This window comes from Oncorhynchus mykiss, chromosome 18 (assembly GCF_013265735.2).
Source record: "Oncorhynchus mykiss isolate Arlee chromosome 18, USDA_OmykA_1.1, whole genome shotgun sequence".
In the NCBI taxonomy this organism is placed as follows: Eukaryota; Metazoa; Chordata; class Actinopteri; order Salmoniformes; family Salmonidae; genus Oncorhynchus; species Oncorhynchus mykiss.
Genome location: NC_048582.1, coordinates 49,060,291 through 49,082,689, shown reverse-complemented (window position 1 = coordinate 49,082,689; position 22,399 = coordinate 49,060,291). Strand labels below are relative to the sequence as shown.

Genomic DNA, 22,399 nt, shown 5'->3' with positions numbered 1-22,399 from the left:
CTATTATTAGTGCTACTACTACTACTACTACTACTATTAGTGCTACTAATTTTACCCCTACTGTCTTGTTACTACTACTACTACTACTACCTCTACCACTACTACTACTACTACTACTCCTACTACGTCTACTACTACTACCACTGCTGCTACTACTACTTTATACTACTATTACTATTACTACTACTACTACTGTCTATTACTACTACTACTACTACTACTACTACTACTACTACTGTCTACTAATACTACTACTGCTACTACTACTACTACTACTACCACTAATACTACTAATACTACTACTACCACTACTACTTTATCTCTACTGTGATAGCACCACTACAGCAAGTACAGCACATTCCCACAACTGCCATTATCATTACCACACCCCTCCCACTCAAACCATAACCCATGTATCTTTCAAACAACCTTGTATACTGCTGCTTATGTTGATCTATTATTATTTCCCTTCAATCCACCAGAGCATTGTATCTCTCTTTATTCCCCTCCCCCAGCTACACCTTCTCCTTCTCTTCCCCCTCTCCTTCTCCTCTCCTTCTCTTCTCCTTCTTCTCCCTTTCCTTCTCTTCTTCCTCTCCTTCTCTCCTTCCCTTCTCCTTCTCTTCTTCATCTCCTTCTCTCCTTCCCTTCTCCATCTCTTCTTCCTCTCCTTCTCTCCTTCCCTTCTCCTTCTCTCCTTCCCTTCTCCTTCTCTTCTTCCTCTCCTCTCCTTCTCTCCTTCCCTTCTCCTTCTCTTCTTCCTCTCCTTATCTTCTCCCTCTCCTGCTCTTCTTCCTCTCCTTCTCTTCTCCATCTCCTTCCATTAATCCGTGAGCCTCCCAGTCCTTTATTCCCCTTCAAAGAGACAACTGCCGCCCGTGACATCAGTCACAGGAAGTGAATCTTTAGCGTTGACTAATTCCCATCGATCGCCTCCAGACAGGCTTAGCAGAAGAGAGGCAGGCAAGAGAAGAGGAGAGCCATTCCCGCACAGCCCAGTCTGGCTCCTGCTCTCTCTCTCCCCCCGCCTACAGAAAGAAAGAAATCCTCTCTCTCCACAATGAACAGATGCAGTCGTCAGCAGCTTTTATCTTCTCCCTCCACTCCTCCACTCCTCCTCTGCTGCTCATTATCAAATAAATGTTACGAATATAATAGAAAGACACTACCCATTGACAGCACTGACCGTGCATAATGACACACACACACACACACACACACATACACATACACATACACACACACACACACACACATAGGGCCGACTGTGCATAATGATGGTTAACTGTGAGAAATTGATGAATAAATAACGTCTGGAGCACGGTGGAAAATCAACCGCTTTTCTCTAGTGTCTAGTCCGACTATATACAGTTGAAGTCTGAAGTTCACATACACCTAGGTTGGAGTCATTAAAACTCTACACAAATTTCTTGTTAACAAACTATAGTTTTGGCAAGTCGGTTAGGACATCTACTTTCTGAATGACAAAGTGATTTAAGTAATTATTCCAACAATTGTTTTCAGACAAATTATTTCACTTTTAATTCACTGTATCACAATTCCAGTGGGTCAGAAGTTTACATACACTAACTTGACTGTGCCTTTAAACAGCTTGGAAAATTCCAGCAAATGATGTCATGGCTTTAGAAGCTTCTGATAGGCTAAATTAAATCATTTGAGTCAACTGGACGTGTACCTGTGGATGTATTTCAAGGCCTATCTTCAAACTACTTGCCTCAGTGCCTCTCTGTCTCCTAGAGATTAATGTACTTTGGTGTGAAATGTGCGAATCAATCCCAGAACAACAGCAAATGACCTTGTAAATGCTGGAGCAAACAGGCACAAAAGTATCAATATTCACAGTAAAACGAGTCCTACATCGACATAACCTGAAAGGTCGCTCAGTAAGGAAGAAGCCACTGCTCCAAAACTGCCATAAAAAAGCCAGACTACGGTTTGCAACTGCACATGGGGACAAACATACTTTTTGGAAAAATGTCCTCTGGTCTGATGAAACAAAAATAGAATTGTTTGGCCATAATGACCATCATTATGTTTGGAGGAAAAGGGGATGGCTTGCAAGCCGAAGAACACCATCCCATCCGTGAAGCTTGGGGGTGGCAGCATCATGTTGTGGGGGTGCTTTGCTGCAGGAGGGACTGGTGCACTTCACAAAATAGATGACATCATGAGGTAGGAAAATTATGTGGATATATTGAAGCAACATCTCAAGACATCTGTCAGGAAGTTCAAGCTTGGTCACAAATGGGTCTTCCAAATGGACAATGAATCCAAGCATACTTCCAAAGTTGTGGCAAAATGGCTTAAGGACAACAAAGTCAAGGTATTGGAGTGGACATCACAACGCCCTGACCTCAATCATATAGAAAATGTATGGTCAGAACTGAAAAGCATGTGCGAGCAAGGAGGCCTACAAACCTGACTCAGTTACACCAGCTCTGTCAGAAGGAATGGGCCAAATTCACCCAACTTATTGTGGAAGGCTACCCGAAACTTTTGACCCAAGTTAAACTATTTAAGGGCAATGCTACCAAATACTAATTGAGTGTATGTAAACTACTGACCCACTGGGAATGTGATGAAAGAAATAAAAGCTGAAAAAAATAATTCTCTCTACTATTATTCTGACATTTCACATTCTTAAAATAAAGTGGTGATCCTAACTGCCCTAGGCAAGGAATTTTTACTCGGATTGAATGTCAGGAATTGTGAAAAACTGAGTTTAAATGTATTTGGCTAAGGTTTATGTAAACTTCCAACTCAACTGTAATTCTGAAGAATGCTCATTTAGAACAATCCCCTGGAACACCCAGGATTAGTATGGACTATTCATATTCCTTGTAAACCACATATAATGGAACACCATCCACATGCACAGTATGTAAAACAGAACACCCTGAATTCTAGAAAGATCCGGAATGCGGAGCCTTGAAATGTGAAAGCAAAAAAAAGATCACTATATGATGTTACAATGAATTCTCTAAAGAACCTGCCCGTTCCACAGAGTTCTCCACAAGATAGAGCTGTAAGAGCTAGAATTTTAAAAAGTCCAGTCAGTGAGAAGCAGAAGGGAGAGGTGCAGAAGCCCAACAACCTGTTCCACTCTTGGACATTTACAGACCTGTGGCAGGGAGTGTAAATCAACATGGCTTCCTTGTGGTTTTCAGTTCAGCCTGCAGTACAGTACTCTCTGATGAATAGCTAGTTCCTCTGTGTCAAATGTTTATAGCTAGTACAAAAATCAAGCAGGTGCAGGGTATATAGAATATCATGAATAAAACAAGGAAAACACCAGCACACTGGATGCTCCCAAACGTTTAAAGAAGACATGGGTCCAAATGATGCTTGATTAAAACTTGATTCCCTGATTATCAACAGCTCTTCAAAACACAATATACTATAAGAGCTGTTTCTTTCTTGTACCTAATGAGCTTAGAGTGATTTACGTCCCAATCAAACCTTATTATTGGAAGGTACTGTCCGTGTGGCAGAGGGACTATCTGTCTGTCTGGGATCAGTCTGTCTGGAATCTGTCTGTCTGGGATCAGTCTATCTGCAGTGAAAAAGTCTCAGGGATTAAGGAGACTCTTCATCTACTACTACTACTACTACTACCTCTACTACTACTATTACTAATACTACTACTACTACTACTACTACTACTACTACCTCTACTACTACTACCTCTACTATTACTACTACTACCTCTACTACTACTACTACTACTACTACTACTACCTCTACTACTACTACTACTACTACCTCTACTACTACTACTACTACTACTACTACTACTACTACTACCTCTACTACTACTACTACTACTACCTCTACTACTACTACTACTACCTCTACTACTACTACTACTACTACTACTACTACTACTACTACTACTACTACTACCTCTACTACTACTACTACTACTACTACTACTACCTCTACTACTACTACTACTACCTCTACTACTACTACTACTACTACTACTACTACTACCTCTACTACTACTACTACTACTACCTCTACTACTACTACTACTACCTCTACTACTACTACTACTACTACTACTACTACTACTACTACTACTACTACTACTCTTTAACCAGGCATTAAAGAGACTCTTCATCAAGGCTTCTTAAGACCTTATTGTGGGATCAGGGTCAATGTCCAATAAAATAGGATTGAGCTGATTGGCCAGAGATCTCTGGTGTCTCACGGCATTGCATTCTCTCCACGAACAACTGTAGCCCGGTCAGTGACCATAGAGTAAAAGATTTCATGGCAGCACAAACAGCTCTGGGACCAGGCTAGAACAGCAGTTATATGTTTCTGCAGTGGACTCTCCACCAGAATCAGGACTGATAACATTGAGATATGGTATGTCTGTTAAGATATGGCCGTATACTGATTTAAAACCAATGGAAGTTGTGTACTGCTGAACCCTAGCAGTGAAAAACATGTTTTCCTCAGAGAAGAGGTACCAACAGGACAGGTCAAGCTACCCATATGTCCAGCCAGGCCGGTCAAGCAGCCTACGCTTGTTTTTTGTTCCCAGGGGTCTACCAATAAAACCCTTCCACCAATTTTGTCACATATCATCGTCATAGTCACCGTTTCCACTCAAAATCGTCATGATCCTACTGATCGACCAATCCGTGTCCTGTCGCTGTGGTGTCGGGGTGAGCCCCAGCTAAGGAGTAGCCCAGATTAAAGCAGGATTAGCCTGGGATTACCCTGGATTACCCAAACTGGATATGGATTACGTATGACTGACAGTTTTGGAGAGTGGTGGGGAGTAGTGTGTGTGTATTGAGGGAGAGTGTGTGTGTGTGGAGGGAGGGAGGGAGGGAGGGAGGGAGGGAGGGAGGGAGGGAGAACGTTCCACTGCAATAGTGAAGGTGTAAACTTGGCAGTAGAAAATCTTAACAGTATATTTGACCTCTCAGCTTCCCTATCAAATCTAAAAATCTCAAATAGAAAACAGAAGAAAATGAACAATGACAAATGGTTTGATGAAGAATGCACAAATCTAAGAATAAATTGAGAAACCTGTCCTACCAAAAACATAGAGACCCGGAAAACCTGAGTCTACACCTTCACTATGGTGAATCACTAAAACAATACAGAAATACACTACAGAAAAAGAAGGAACAGCACGTCAGAAATCAGCTCAATGTAATTGAAGAATCCATAGACTCTAACCACTTCTGGGAAAATTGGAAAACACTAAACAAACAACAACACAAATAATTATCTATCCAAAATGGAGATGTATGGGTAAACCACTTCTCCAATCTTTTTGGCTCTATAACAAAGAATAAAGAGCAAAAACATATACATGTTCAAATACAAATCTTAGAATCAACTATTAAAGACTAGCAGAACCCACTGGATTCTCCAATTACCTTGAACGAGTTACAGGACAAAATAAAAACCCTCCAACCCAAAAAGGCCTGTGGTGTTGATGGTATCCTTAATGAAATGATCAAATATACAGACAACAAATTCCAATTGGCTATACTAATACTCTTTAACATCATCCTTAGCTCTGGCATCTTCCCCAATATTTGGAACCACAAATGTGGAGACAAATTTGACCCCAATAACTATCGTGGAATATGTATAAAACACACACATTTCTTCACACAGGGTCGTGGGGTGAGACAGGGATGCAGCTTAAGCCCCACCCTCTTCAACATATATATCAACGAATTGGCACGGGCACTAGAAAAGTCTGCAGCACCCGGCCTCACCCTACTAGAATCCAAAGTCAAATGTCTACTGTTTGCTGATGATCTGGTGTTTCTGTCACCAACCAAGGAGGGCCTACAGCAGCACCTAGATCTTCTGCACAGATACTGTCAGACCTGGGCCCTGACAGTAAATCTCAGTAAGACCAAAATAATGGTGTTCCAAAAAAGGTCCAGTCGCCAGGACCACAAATACAAATTCCATCTAGACACTGTTGCCCTAGAGCACACAAAAAAACTATACATACCTTGGCCTAAACATCAGCGCCACAGGTAACTTCCACAAAGCTGTGAACGATCTGAGAGACAAGGCAAGAAGGGCATTCTATGCCATTAAAAGGAACATAAATTTCAACACACCAATTAGCCCATTGCCCTATACGGTTGTGAGGTCTGGGGTTCGCTCACCAACCAAGACTTCACAAAATGGGACAAACACCAAATTGAGATTCTGCATGCAGAATTCTGTAAAAATATCCTCCGTGTACAACGAAGAACACCAAATAATGCATGCAGATCAGAATTAGGCCGATACCCACTAATTATCAAAATCCAACAAAGAGCTGTTAAATTCTACAACCACCTAGATTCCAAGAACATCTCATCAGATGTTACTATCCTTTGTGCAAGCACTTCCAAGAGTTCATGAACAGTGAGCCTGGTGAAATTTGGGGAGCGCATCGTCAGTAGTGTACCTTTGGTTCCTAGGGTGTTTCGGCCTTTCACACTATACACCCTCCCCAAAGGCGGCCAGCGACAGGGTGATCAATCCGACGCTTGCGTCCCATTCCCAATTAGTCATAGGAGTTGCCTTGTTGTTGATAGCCAACATCCCATGGGACTATGCATGGCAGGGGCGTCCTCATCCCTGAGTCAAGCAGTTGCCATTATGAATGCCAACGGAGAAATGGTACATCCCGCCATTATACCTACATTCAGGCACTGCCATGAGGTGGTGAACTCTGAGGTGGTGAAGCAGAACTGCAGATCCTGGAAGTACGACTTCACCAGGGTTGTGATGGTGTCCGGTATGTGGAAAAATCTGAAGGCAGACCACAGGAGTTCATCGAGGAAGACTACATGGAGGTCCCTTTTCTCCACCTTGGCCATTTGGATCTGGTGCCAGATCATGCTGGAATGTTCCAAGCAGCCAAAGAACCCTGACATTTCTGCCTTCTGTACAGATGTATCGACGTACGCATTCCTTTGCAGGTAGTCGGCCATCCTCTGGGCAATGACCCTAAAGAAGATTTTACCCTCGACATTCAGCAAGGAGATTGGGCGGAATTGGCTGATGTTCACTGCATCCTTCTCCTTAGGGATCAGGACCCCGCCTGCCATACGCCACACTTTGGGTATTATCTTCTTTTGCCAAACTGTTCTCATAAGCCTCCAGTTGAACCTCAGGACGTCTGGTGTGTTCTTATACACTTTGTACGGGACTCCATTTGGCCCCGGGGCTGATGCTGTTCTTGCACGTCGAACTGTGTTTTCCACCTGATGTTCAATGGGTGGGATATCTGATGGGATGGCCAGATGTTCATGTCGCTTTGAGTCAAAGTTTGTTGTTCTCAGGTGCTCCTCTAGGTCTTTCTTTGTTGTTTTTAGAGCTCCACTTTTTTCCTTCGTGAAGAGACTTTTAAGGAACTTGAAGGGATCTTTATAGAGTCGAGTTCTAGTTTGTTCTTTCTTCCTTCTGCGTTTCCGTAGGTTCTCTGCTCTACGGAGGGAGGCCAACAGAGTTTTGATGTCAGCCTGAAGTGCCTCTATGCCCTCCTTTTCCATTTCCGAGGCCTTCTTCCACTGTTTCTTAATCTGTCTCCTTTCTTGAACGAGGTGCTTGATTTCTTGTTGCCTCCTGGAAACTGGTGGGGTTGGAACCATTCTCCCGCCTTTTGCCTCTTGCACGCCAAAGGTTTCTGCCCCGTACTCATAGATGATGTCCCCCATCCTCTCCAACTTCTTCTCCACTGTGCCTCAAAGTTTCTCGAGGGTCAAGGTAAGGTCAGTATTCACTGTTTCCCACAACTTCTTGTCACTGGCGCCAGGCCACTTCACATACGGTCTGTGCCCTGGTAGTCTCCTCTCGACTGCAGGTCTGGGAGGCTGGGTGAGTTCCACTCCTGTTGTTGGTTCCACCTCAGTTCTTACTTCGATGCTTGAGTTTACGTCCTCCATGACAGTGGTACCTAAAAGGAAGCGATTCCCAAACCTTCCATAACAAAGCCATCACCTACAGAGAGATGAACCTAGAGAAGAGTCCCCTAAGCAAGCTGGTCCTGGGGCTCTGTTCACAAACACAAACACACCCCACAGAGCCCCAGGACAGCAGCACAATTAGACCCAACCAAATCATGAGAAAACAAAAAGAAAATGACTTGACATATTGGAAAGAATTAACAAAAAAACAGAGCAAACTAGAATGCTATTTGGCCCTAAACAGAGAGTACACAGTGGCAGAATACCTGACCACTGTGACTGACCCAAACTTAAGGAAAGCTTTGACTATGTACAGACTTAGTGAGCATAGTCTTGCTATTGAGAAAGGCCGCCGTAGGCAGACATGGCTCTCAAGAGAAGACAGGCTATGTGCTCACTGCCCACAAAATGGGGTGGAAACTGAGTTGCACTTCCTAACCTCCTGCCCAATGTATGACCATATTAGAGAGATATATTTCCCTCAGATTACACAGAACCACAAAGAATTCTAAAAACAAATCCAATTTTGATAAACTCCCATATCTACTGGGTGAAATTCCACAGTGTGCCATCACAGCAGCAGGATTTGTGACCTGTTGCCACAAGAAAAGGGCAACCAGTGAAGAACAAACACCAATGCAAATTCAACCCATATTTATGCTTATTTATTTTCCCTTGTGTACTTCAACCATTTGTACATTGTTACAAAACTGTATATATATATATATATATATATACAGTGCCTTGCGAAAGTATTCGGCCCCCTTGAACTTTGCGACCTTTTGCCACATTTCAGGCTTCAAACATAAAGATATAAAACTGTATTTTTTTGTGAAGAATCAACAACAAGTGGGACACAATCATGAAGAGGAACGACATTTATTGGATATTTCAAACTTTTTTAACAAATCAAAAACGGAAAAATTGGGCGTGCAAAATGATTCAGCCCCTTTACTTTCAGTGCAGCAAACTCTCTCCAGAAGTTCAGTGAGGATCTCTGAATGATCCAATGTTGACCTAAATGACTAATGATGATAAATACAATCCACCTGTGTGTAATTAAGTCTCCGTATAAATGCACCTGCACTGTGATAGTCTCAGAGGTCCGTTAAAAGCGCAGAGAGCATCATGAAGAACAAGGAACACACCAGGCAGGTCCGAGATACTGTTGTGAAGAAGTTTAAAGCCGGATTTGGATACAAAAAGATTTCCCAAGCTTTAAACATCCCAAGGAGCACTGTGCAAGTGATAATATTGAAATGGAAGGAGTATCAGACCACTGCAAATCTACCAAGACCTGGCCATCCCTCTAAACTTTCAGCTCATACAAGGAGAAGACTGATCAGAGATGCAGCCAAGAGGCCCATGATCACTCTGGATGAACTGCAGAGATCTACAGCTGAGGTGGGAGACTCTGTCCATAGGGCAACAATCAGTCGTATATTGCACAAATCTGGCCTTTATGGAAGAGTGGCAAGAAGAAAGCCATTTCTTAAAGATATCCATAAAAAGTGTTGTTTAAAGTTTGCCACAAGACACCTGGGAGACACACCAAACATGTGGAAGAAGGTGCTCTGGTCAGATGAAACCAAAATTGAACTTTTTGGCAACAATGCAAAATGTTATGTTTGGCGTAAAAGCAACACAGCTGAACACACCATCCCCACTGTCAAACATGGTGGTGGCAGCATCATTGTTTGGGCCTGCTTTTCTTCAGCAGGGACAGGGAAGATGGTTAAAATTGATGGGAAGATGGATGGAGCCAAATACAGGACCATTCTGGAAGAAAACCTGATGGAGTCTGCAAAAGACCTGAGACTGGGACGGAGATTTGTCTTCCAACAAGACAATGATCCAAAACATAAAGCAACATCTACAATGGAATGGTTCAAAAATAAACATATCCAGGTGTTAGAATGGCCAAGTCAAAGTCCAGACCTGAATCCAATCGAGAATCTGTGGAAAGAACTGAAAACTGCTGTTCACAAATGCTCTCCATCCAACCTCACTGAGCTCGAGCTGTTTTGCAAGGAGGAATGGGAAAAAATGTCAGTCTCTCGATGTGCAAAACTGATAGAGACATACCCCAAGCGACTTACAGCTGTAATCGCAGCAAAAGGTGGCGCTACAAAGTATTAACTTAAGGGGGCTGAATAATTTTGCACGCCCAATTTTTCAGTTTTTGATTTGTTAAAAAAGTTTGAAATATTGAATAAATGTCGTTCCACTTCATGATTGTGTTGTTGTTGTTGATTCTTCACAAAAAAATACAGTTTTATATCTTTATGTTTGAAGCCTGAAATGTGGCAAAAGGTCGCAAAGTTCAAGGGGGCCGAATACTTTCGCAAGGCACTGTATATATATATATATATATATATATATATATATATATATATATATAAACTATGACATTTGTAATGTCTTTATTGTTTTGAAACTTCTGTATGTGTAATGTTTACTGTAAATTTGTATTGTTTATTTCACTTTTGTATATTATCTACCTCACTTGCTTTGGCAATGTTAACACATGTTTCCCATGCCAATAAAGCCCCTTGAATTGAATTTAATTTAATTGAGACCTCCGAGCATGGTGAGTCTGGGTCAGACTCAGTTTCTATTTATACTCCAGACTACACGTGAGTTGCAGCAATGTTTGCCATCACGCACACACGCACACGCACGCACGCACGCACGCACGCACACACACACACACACACACACACACACACACACACACACACACACACACACACACACACACACACAGAGAGCAGCAGTGCTAGTCACTTACTGTGCTATCTGTCACACTCAATCTCTCCCAGTGTGTGTGTGTGTGTGTGCGTACGTACGTGCGTGTGTCCGTGTGCGTGTGTTTGTATGTGTGTGTGTGCTTGTGTCACACTCAATCTCTCCCAGCCAAGGCCTCTCAGCTTCGTGACAGAATATCTTTGTGACAAGTTAACATAGAGACTAGTGTTAATACTGTATGGCAGTGAGACATGACAGAATATCTTTGTGACAAGTTAACATAGAGACTAGTGTTAATACTGTATGGCAGTGAGACATGACAAGGTGGTTGAACGCCCCAAAAATTTGCATTCTGGTTGTGCAGAACAGTGTTAACTCCAATGGACAAGTGCTTAGCTTTTTTATTTATGTGCAAATCAAACCCCCTTGTAAGGAAAATATAATTGATTTTCTATTCATATATGTTCACTGTAGGTCCCAGTACTCCTAGTAAGGTAACAACAGTGATAGTGGTGGTAGTGGTAATATGTTCTACCACACTTGACTTGCTAATCAGTGAGGCTGACTGTTCCACATAGGTAGCTATAGGTCGCTAGGTAGTGAGGAGTGGTGATTGCTGCTGATTGAGGCTCCCTGGTGGATAGGAACACAAATCTGTCAGACTCAGATAAAAGCCTGTTTGGAGTAGCTGGCTTCCCTGCCTGCAGCATCATCAAACAGCATCTGACTGCCACGCACGCACACACTCACGTACGCTCACACACACTCACACAAGCAACACACTTCATCTCTCTCTGTCTCTCTCTACTCCCTCTCTGGTTAGGTTTATTCTGTTGCCATGGTTACGCCCAGCTGGAGCCCACCGTTGTGTGAGGAACCTGTCAGGGCGTCTCTCTCAGATCACCTGATGTGGGTCGATCTCGCGTTGGCCTCGCTCACTACGCCGTCATTCAATTTGCCTTTGATTAAGTCTGTAACAATACTCGCTGTATGAAGTGTATACCACCACTGCAACTCTACATCTGTCTGTCTGTGTGTGTGTGTGTGTGTGTGTGTGTGTGTGTGTGTGTGTGTGTGTGTGTGTGTGTGTGTGTGTGTATGTCTGTGGAAATGCATCTGGCTATTACGTCAGTGTATGCTCATAACTGCTCATGTAATTTGTCAGCTTTGCCTTTTCTGCTGAGGACCCCTCGGAGGGTTGGAAAGGACATACAGTGCCTTGTGTAAGTCTACACACCCCTTGCACAGTCTTCAAATGTTACTGCCCTGCTACAATATATCCATGGGGTGTCCGGCATTGCCTTCAGCCGTTGAGGAAATGCTTCCTTTGAAATCAATGAAAGCTGCTTCAATGCCTGTGTTGAGCTCGCGTTGCGTTACGTCCAATGGCAGCTTCCAAGGTTAAATTCTCAATGGCTGACTTGCGCGTTCATTCTATCTTGTGAATTGAAATAATGAGAAATACAGTTTATTTTGGTTGCATATGGCCTCGACTATACACCACTGGTTATTGTACTAAGATGTATGAAGTCAAGAATCTACTACTACTAGCTAGCTAGCTACATTGACTAGCTAGGTTCCCAATGTAAACAAAAGCAACTTGTGAAATTGGAGGATACTTTAGTAAAACCACTACCAACAATTTAATGAGCACTGGACTAAAGCTATTGTACTTACACATAAACAATGAATATGGAACAGTATGAAAACTAGAATATAGACCTCTTCCCCTCTCCTCTCCACTCTTCTCCTCTCATCTCTACTCTTCCCCTCTCCACTCTTCTCCTCTCATCTCTACTCTTCCCCTCTCCACTCTTTTCCTCTCATCTCTACGCTTCCCCTCTCCTCTCCGCTCTTCCCCTCTCCTCTCCTCTCCACTCTTCTCCTCTCATCTCTACTCTTCCCCTCTCCACTATTCCCCTCTCCTCTCCGCTCTTCTCCTCTCCACTCTTCCCCTCTCATTTCCACTCTTCCCCTCTCCTCTCCACTCTTCCCCTCTCCTCTCCACTCTTCTCCTCTCATCTCTACTCTTCCCCTCTCCGCTCTTCCCTTCTCCTCTCCGCTTTTCCCCTCTCCTCTCCACTCTTCCCCTCTCATTTCCACTCTTCCCCTCTCCTCTCCGCTCTTCCCCTCTCCTCTCCGCTCTTCCCCTCTCCTCTCCGCTCTTCCCCTCTCCGCTCTTCCCCTCTCCTCTCCGCTCTTCCCCTCTCCTCTCCGCTCTTCCTCTCCCCTCTCCGCTCTTCCCCTCTCCTCTCCGCTCTTCCCCTCTCCGCTCTTCCCCTCTCCGCTCTTCCCCTCTCCTCTCCGCTCTTCCCCTCTCCTCTCCGCTCTTCCCCTCTCCTCTCCGCTCTTCCCCTCTCCTCTCCGCTCTTCCTCTCTCCTCTCCACTCTTCCCCTCTCATCCCCTCTCATCCCCGCTCTTCCCCTCTGCTCTCCGCTCTTCCCCTCTCATCCCCGCTCTTCCCCTCTCTCTCCGCTCTTCCCCTCTCCTCTCCGCTCTTCCCCTCTCCTCTCCACTCTTCCCCTCTCTTCTCCGCTCTTCCCCTCTCCTCTCCACTCTTCCCCTCTCCTCTCCGCTCTTCCCCTCCTCTCCACTCTTCCCCTCTCTTCTCTGCTCTTCCCCTCTCTTCTCCGCTCTTCCCCTCTCCTCTCCACTCTTCCCCTCTCTTCTCTGCTCTTCCCCTCTCCTCTCCGCTCTTCCCCTCTCATTTCCACTCTTCCCCTCTCCTCTCCACTCTTCCCCTCTCTTCTCTGCTCTTCCCCTCTCCTCTCCGCTCTTCCCCTCTCCTCTCCACTCTTCCCCTCTCCTCTCCACTCTTCCCCTCTCATTTCCACTCTTCCCCTCTCCTCTCCACTCTTCCCCTCTCCTCTCCACTCTTCCCCTCTGCTCTCCGCTCTTCCCCTCTCCTCTCCGCTCTTCCCCTCTTCTCTCAAGCAACGCAATGTGTATAGTGGAACTGAAGAGTTAAAATCACATCTTAAAATGGATTACATTTGTTTCCACTGATGTACACAACCTATTCCATAGTTCCAAAGTGAAAGAAAAGTGATAGAATATTACCAAATTAAGAAATAACAAAAACCCAACCCAGAGATTAATACTTGGTGAAAGCACCTTTGGCAGCCATTAGAGCTGTGAAACACTTGGAATAAGATTCTATCAACTTTGCACAATTCAGAAGACAGATGCAGGGTTTCCTCTAACTTTTTATTTGGGCTCTGCTCCTTTCCCCAGTCCCTGCCGGTGACAAGCATACCCATAACATGATGCTGCCACCACAATACTTGAAAATACAAAGGGGTCAACAACACTGTATTCACTCCACATTACTGACCTGTATGACGAAGTGAAAAGAATAAAGCCTGTTTTTAAAAAATCCACTCCAAATGACCCATTCGGTTTTCAACAAGGCTGTCAGCTAATACTGCAAGACACAGCACAGCAACGAAATGCACTTTTTAACCTAAATGAAAAACTACAGGCTTGAGTTAAATCCAGGACAACAGTACAACAGGACAACAAAACACAAAGTATCATGTTATGGATATGCCGGTCACTGGGGAGTTTGCTAAATAAATAGAAAATAGAAAGGAACAAAGCCCAGGTAAAAAGTTACAGGAAAATCTGCCTCAGTCTTCTGAAACGCTAAGCCTGAGATAGATGTGTATTTTTTAAACACACTAGAATGGCTCTCCAATAGATGTTGTGTGTTCCTGAGTGGTCCAGCCTCAGTCCTAACTTACATTTCCTTGAAAATCAGAGACAATGTTTGAATATTGCTCTCCATCAATGACTCCCACCCAAATGTATTGAGCTTGAGCTATTTGGACAAAAACTATTGATACCTGTTTCCCTAAGAGTTGTGCAAAGTTGGTAGAATCTCATTCAAAATGATTCACAGCTGTAATGGCTGGGTGTGAAGATGTACACAATCAATACATAATTATATATATATATTTTTTATTAATTTGGAAATGTTTCTATAATTTTTCTCTAACTTTGAAAATGTGGAGTAGGTTGTGTACATCATTAAGAACAAATCTAATGTATTCTCTTTTGAAATGTAATTTTAAAGCAGCAAAATGTGAAGACTGTGCAAGGGGTGTGTCGGCTTTCACTGGTGACTGTAAATACCTATCTCTTATCCCATTTCCAATCCTCTGTAAAAAAAGACTGGAGTCAAGGCAGCATGTTGTCAGTGGTGGATTGGTGGATGGGGTAAATTATAGGTAGGACTCAGCATTGATTTGCAACCCACTTAGCTGCTGCATTTTCCTGGAGATGTTTTGTGAGGATCGGCAGGAAACTATTATCTTTTGTTCAGGTGTTTTGCTTTTCACACAATACCAACCATGGACAAAAAAACGTAGCTAATCTGTTTAGTCGGAAGGGAGTCCAATTTGGCAAGGTCCCACTGCTAGAAACCCTAGTTTAGGGTTAGGAGGGGAACATATACACTGACAGACACTATATGGATTCCACAGGGAGGTGGGTGGTAAGGAGACTCTTGAATATAGATTTGCATTTCATTTGTTTCTGGGTATTTGGTTGCTGTTCCATGTGAATGGGCTGGATGGGGAATGGAAATTGTGTCACCAGAGAGGTGACGAGAAAATAGATACAATTGGTGGATGGATATATATACTGTAGGTGGAGAGAATGAGAGATGGCGCGATCAGGAAACTGCGGAGAGAGAGAAGAATCGTAAAGGAGAGCAGCAAAATAGGACAGGAGGCAGAGGAGAGAATGATGAGAGAATGAAGATAGAGAATAGGATGAGATGAGGAGACATGTTAGCTACATGTTAGCTACAAACCAGGTGGGGAAATAGATAGATAGAAGAGAGGAGAAAAGATACAGACAGTAAGGGAAACATGAGAAAATGAGATGAGAGAGAAAGGGACACAGGGGAAACAAAGTATATGGCAATGATAAAGATCAATCACACATACAGTGGGCTACTTAACTTGGCTAGCTGAAGAACATGGCAATGATAAAGATCAATCACACATACAGTAGGCTACTTAACTTGGCTAGCTGAAGAACATGGCAATGATAAAGATCAATCACACATACAGTAGGCTACTTAACTTGGCTAGCTGAAGAACATGGCAATGATAAAGATCAATCACACATACAGTAGGCTACTTAACTTGGCTAGCTGAAGAACATGGCAATGATAAAGATCAATCACACATACAGTAGGCTACTTAACTTGGCTAGCTGAAGAACATGGCAATGATATGAGCATGACAGTGATGCTTGGCCACAGATACAGTAAAGTACTTCGCTTGGCTAGCTCAGACGATCTCTACTCCCACTAAGCTTCTCCTGCAGGCTGGTTTAGATCTCATCAGGGCCTAAATTCAAAAAGCGTCTCAGAGTCGGATTACTGCTGATATCCAGGTTGGCTTCAACTTCAAATACTGCTATAGAGCTGTAGATTAGCTACATAGCAGACACTCAGACAAAACCCAGAGCTTAAGACATATAGGGTCTGTTCCAATATGCACACTAGCATGCCACTTGAGTGATGAAGTAAGTAGTAAGTAGTGGGTAAGTATGGATATTGGAACACAGCCGTAGGGAAGCATCACGTCTTACTTCACATACTGTATCTCTTCCTAGTAGATCTAGCCCCTTATTAAATGAGGTTACCCAGAGGCAGACATAATATCCACACAGCTACAGTTATTATCACAGCCCATGTTGCTGGTTCTGGACTCCCTTTCTTTCTTTCTTTCTTTCTTTCTTTCTTTCTTTCTTTCTTTCTTTCTTTCTTTCTTTCTTTCTTTCTTTCTTTCTTTCTCTCTCTCTCTCTCGCTATCTCTCTCTCTCTCTCTCTCGCTCTCTCTCTCTCGCTCTCTCTCGCTCTCTCTCGCTCTCTCTCACGCTCTCTCTCTCTCCATCTCCCTTTCTCTCTCTCTCTCTCTCTCTCTCTCTCTCTCTCTCTCTCTCTCCCTCCATCTCCCTTTCTCTCTCTCTCTCTCTCTCTCTCTCTCTCTCTCTCTCTCTCTCCCTCCATCTCCCTTTCTCTTAACCATAATATTCACACAGCTATAATCACTGCCCCTGGTACTGTTTATAGGATCATGGTTTATAAGGAGGTTAAACAGGCATGACTCTGTCTCCTCCCTCTCTCTCTCCTCTCCCTCTCTAGATTTCTCCAATTCTCTCTCTCTCTCTCGCTCTCTCTCTCTCTTTCTCTCTCTCCCCCCCGTTTTGGTACTCTTCCAGATCTACATTATCTGCCAAATTACTCTGCCAAATCTCCCTCTCCCGTCTCCTTCTCTCTCCTTCAGCCTCCTGGCTAGATCTCAGGGTTTCATATTTGGAGGCCTTGTGATCAATACAGCGTGTTGGTGATTGGGTTGCCACGCGTGATACATTTCTGTAAACTTGGTGATGGTTTGGTGTGGAGTCTCTGGGCGAAACCCTCCCTGTATTTTGGCTCATTGAGAGAAAGGAAAAGGAGAGGAGAGAGGGCAGAGGAGAGAAGAGGATGGGATGGGGAGGAGGATGGGGAGGAGAGAGGAAAGGAAGGAAAAGGATATTAGAGGAGTGGAGAGGAGAGGAGTGGAATGAGAGGAGTGTAGAGGAGAGGAGTGGAGTGGAGTGGAGTAGAGAGGAGAGGAGAGGCGGGGAGAGCTACTGATTGGCTATAGCTCTGAGTCACTTCACTGCTCCCTGCGCTCCTTATTCTGTCCTCCATCCCTCTCTTTTTACTTCTTGCTCAGGTGAAATAGTTTGGTGGTGATTTCAAATGATTGTGTGTTTTAAAAATGTGATAATTTCACCCTAAATGTTCTCTTGGGTGTTAATGTTTATCTCCCCTCTCTTTCTCCCTCTCTCCCTCTCTCTTTCCCCTGCTCTCCCTGTCTCTCTCTCTCCCTCTCTTTCCTTCCCATCTATCTCTACTCCAGAACTCCATCCGCCACAACCTGTCCCTCCACACTCGGTTCATCCGTGTCCAGAATGAGGGGACAGGGAAGAGTTCCTGGTGGATGCTGAACCCAGAGGGGGGGAAGATGGGTAAGGGACCCCGGCGACGCGCTGCTTCCATCGACTGCCCCAACGGCACCAAGATCCTGAAGAGTAAAGGACGAGCCAGGGGGAAGAGGACTGGAGCTGGGGCTGGGAGTGGAGCTGTTGGTCGGGGCAGGCGGCAGGGTTATGGTCTGGGTCAGGGGGCTCGGCCGGGGATGCATCAGGGGTCTCCAGAGCATGGTAGTCCTGCAGGGAAGGGAGGAGTAGGGGTGGGAGGAGAGGAGTACGATGCCTGGACGGATCTCCACTCCCGGACCTCCTCCTCAGCTTCGACGCTCAGCGGCTGCCTGTCTCCCATCCTGGCCGAGGCTGAGCCAGATGAGCCAGAGGAGGGAGGTCTGTCCTGCTCCACTTCCCCACGTCTCTATCCCAGCCCTACTTCCACTCGCTCCCCTGCCCTGGGCACTGGGGGGCACTGCCCTGGAACCTCAATGGAGCTACCCCAACTCACTGACCTGACTGGGGCTATCAGCCTGGATGAAGGCTACCCCCACCCCCAGAACCACCCTCAGACCCAGCCTCGTAATGGCTACCCCAGCCCCTACGGCTCCAGCCCCAAGGGGGAAGGCTCCTACTGCGGCCCCGTCTATGGTCAGCCATCCCTGGGCATGCTGCGGCTCCACGCCCCAATGCCCATGCAGACCATCCAGGAGAACAAGCCAGCCAGCTTCCAGCGCCCCCTGAGGGCCTACTCAGAGAACAATGCCCTGCAGAGCCTGCTGACCGGAGGGCCTGGAGGTCCTCAGTACTGCAGTAAGGACATGGTCACACTGGGAGGGCAAGGAGGGGAGTCACACACGCTCCTGACCCAGGTAACCAATCAGAGTCGCAGCAGCCACAATCATAGCCATAGCAACCATAATCATAATAACCATGAGCACGGACACAATCCAGGCCCACACAATGGTCACGGCTCAGTTCATGACCAGAACCCCAGCGGCCATCATCAGAATGGTCACCACAATCACGGTCACCCCAACCTGGACTACAACCATAGCCACAAACATCACCTCAGCCCAGGAACTGACTACAACCAGAGTCACAGCCACAAACTGAACCCAAGCCATGACCACACTCCCCGGTCCAATCAGGGTCACCACCACGGTCACCTCCAGGGTGGACCTAGACCTCCAGCCGTCCAGGCTCTTTCTCCCAGAGTCAACACAGATATCCTGCAGCCCTACAGCCTCAAAACCCCCACCCCAACCCCTAGCCACTATGGCCCCCTCACCCCCCATCTCCCCACCACCAATCCCCCGTCCCTGCCCCCCAACCCCGCCTCAGTTCTTGACATACCCCAGGACCCCTGCCTCCGCCTGGCCTCCGCCCCGGCCCCTCACCCCCACCCCCGCCACCAGCCCTACCCCGGTACCACCTACCACCAGGGTATAACCATGACCGACTCCTGGCATGGCTACTACCACCACACCCTCCACCCCTCCCAGAACTACCATGGACACCTCCACCACAGCACTCACCAACCCAACCGCATGGCTCCAGACCTGGATGTAAACGTAGACATTCTCCCCAGCAGCCTAGACTGTGACGTGGAGTCCATCCTCCTCAATGACTTTATGGACACAGAGGGGATGGGGATGGACTTCAACTTTGACGGCTCCCTGTCTCAAGGAGTGGGCATGGGCATGAGCATAGCGGCTTTCGCCGGAGCGCCCCAGGGACATCACAGTCAGAACTGGGTGCCTGGGTGAAGGGGATTGGTCGGGGAAGCCCAAGGGCCAATCAGGACACAGCAGAAAGGCTTTCACCCACAAGGCTGAGCTGCAGGGGTCAGAGGTCAGGGATCAGGGTCATAACGTACCCTTGGACTGACTGACTGATTGACTGTGATGCTTAATGCTACAAGACAAAATAACTGAATATGTATTGTCATGTTGTTTCCTGAGGGTCCCTTTACAATCTCTATTCTCTCTCTTCCTCTCTCTTTCTGTTCCTTCTTTCCTTTCTCTGATCCTCTTTCTGTGCTCTCTCTCTCATTCCCTCTGCACCCATTCTCTCTACTCCCTCTCCCCCTCTATCTCTGTCTCCCTCCGGTCGCTCCTGTGATGGAGTAGCACCACAGCACCCTCCCAGCTCTGTGTTATACCCCTGGTTCATGTCCTTCAGTTGGTCTGCTATACTGCATCACGCACTTTACATCCATCGCTGCAGTATAACAAAGACCGGGGGGGGGGGGGGGGGGGGGGGGGGAGTCATAGTTTGTGTTAAGTTGAATTTATGCAAACCACTTTATTATCCATCTCTTCTTATAAAAAAGAGGGAGGCGGTATCTTACTTGAGAACAGGATCAAACAACTGCATAATAAATAGGTTCAGCGGGTTGAGGTGATTGTTTTTCATATGGGTTGGATGGTAGGGAGGTCGGGGAATGGGTGGATGGAGGGAGGGATGAAGGAAGAGGGGGTTGGCTTCACCAGGGTCAGGGCGAGTTCTCCTTCTTCCCCAAGGATGGAAGGATGAAAGGAGGGAGGGATGGAGGGATGGAAGGATGGAGGAATTGAGGGATGGATTGGGGGTCAGGAGTTCTCCTTCTCCCTGGTGGTGTCGCCCATAATAGATGGATGGAGGGATAGACGAATAGAGGATAGATAGAGGATAGAGGGATGAGGATAAGCGTTGTTGGTTGGTTGCTATGTCCCCCAGTGTGGTCCAGGAGGACAGCCATCCATCAGACAGCCTCCATTTAAATGCACACAGCTAGGGCCTCCATTTAAATGCACAATCCCCTCTTTAATCTCTTTAAGCTACGGTGATGCATCACTATTGCAAATTTAATACGCCACTCTATGTTTCTCCCCCCTTCCATTCACCTCCATCTGGACACGCACGCACGCACACACACACACACACACACACACACACACACACACACACACACACACACACACACACACACACACACACACACACACACACACACACACACACACACACACACACACACACACACACACACACACACACACACACACACACACACACACGCGCACGCACACACTCCTCCATTCACCTCCGGACACACTGGTTTAATGTGTTTTGGCCAAAGTGATGAAAGTCACTGTGTACTAAATAGCGGAGGAAGGAGAAATGGAGCAATGGGGAGAGGAAAGGAGAAATGGAGCAATGGGGAGAGGAAAGGAGACATGGAGCAATGGGGAGAGGAAAGGAGACATGGAGCAATGGGGAGAGGAAAGGAGACATGGAGCAATGGGGAGAGGAAAGGAGACATGGAGCAATGGGGAGAGGAAAGGAGACATGGAGCAATGGGGAGAGGAAAGGAGAAATGGAGCAATGGGGAGAGGAAAGGAGAAATGGAGCAATGAGGAGAGGAAAGGAGAAATGGAGCAATGAGGAGAGGAAAGGAGACATGGAGCAATGGGGAGAGGAAAGGAGAAATGGAGCAATGGGGAGAGGAAAGGAGAAATGGAGCAATCGGGAGAGGAAAGGAGAAATGGAGCAATGGGGAGAGGAAAGGAGAAATGGAGCAATGGGGAGAGGAAAGGAGAAATGGAGCAATGGGGAGAGGAAAGGAGACATGGAGCAATGGGGAGAGGAAAGGAGACATGGAGCAATGGGGAGAGGAAAGGAGACATGGAGCAATGGGGAGAGGAAAGGAGACATGGAGCAATGGGGAGAGGAAAGGAGACATGGAGCAATGGGGAGAGGAAAGGAGAAATGGAGCAATGGGGAGAGGAAAGGAGACATGGAGCAATGGGGAGAGGAAAGGAGACATGGAGCAATGGGGAGAGGAAAGGAGACATGGAGCAATGGGGAGAGGAAAGGAGACATGGAGCAATGGGGAGAGGAAAGGAGAAATGGAGCAATGGGGAGAGGAAAGGAGACATGGAGCAATGGGGAGAGGAAAGGAGACATGGTAATATTCCCTCTGTGCCTCTTCCTCTCCATTTGGTGGATTTATGTAGCTCTCCTCTTAATGAAATAAGGAGCTTTCTCCCTGCCTGCTCTGCTTCCTGAAGAGGATTCTCGTTCAACCCCAGCCTGGCTGCTTCCTCTAGCTGACCAACCACACAACACAACAGTTTACTCAATCTAGGGGTCATCCTAAATGGGTCCCTGTCCCCTACACACTGAGTGTACAACACATTAGGAACTCTTTCAAACCGCACCGGTTTGAGTGTGTCAAGAACTGCAACGCTGCTCTGTTTTTCACACTCAACAGTTTCCCGTGTGTATCAAGAATGGTTCACCACCCAAAGGACATCCAGCCAACTTGACACAACTGTAGAAAGCATTGGAGTCAACATGACCAGCATCCCTGTGGAATGCTTATGATACACCTTGTAGAGTCCATGCCCAGATGAATTGAGGCTGTTCTGAGGGCAAAAGGGGGTGCAACTCAATATTAGGAAGGCGTTGATGTCCTCAGTCCTTATATCTCAGTACAGCCCCTCTTGTCCTATCCTCCGTTCCACCTCTCACACACAGCAGGGTAAAGCATGGAATGTTTTACACTAGTGGATTGGCACACTGATTAACACATTCAACAAGATAACAATTATTTAGTGCTATCTCCCCTTCACAGAAACTCTCCTCCTATCCTCCCCCTCTCTCTCTCTCTCTCTCTCTCTCTCTCGCGCTCGCTCTCTCTCTCCCTCTT

General features: G+C 45.9%; 1 protein-coding gene across 1 annotated transcript in view; it reads left to right on the top strand.

Moving 5' to 3' along the window:
• LOC110496413 (forkhead box protein O6-like) overlaps positions 1-19,959 on the top strand; it is a 54,486-nt gene extending 34,527 nt beyond the window's left edge. The window contains exon 3 of the mRNA XM_021572297.2: positions 17,640-19,959. Coding sequence (XP_021427972.1) covers positions 17,640-19,472 — 1,833 coding nt within the window. The 3' untranslated portion in view covers positions 19,473-19,959. The remainder of the gene's footprint in view (positions 1-17,639) is intronic.
• The last annotated feature ends 2,440 nt before the right edge of the window (positions 19,960-22,399 follow it).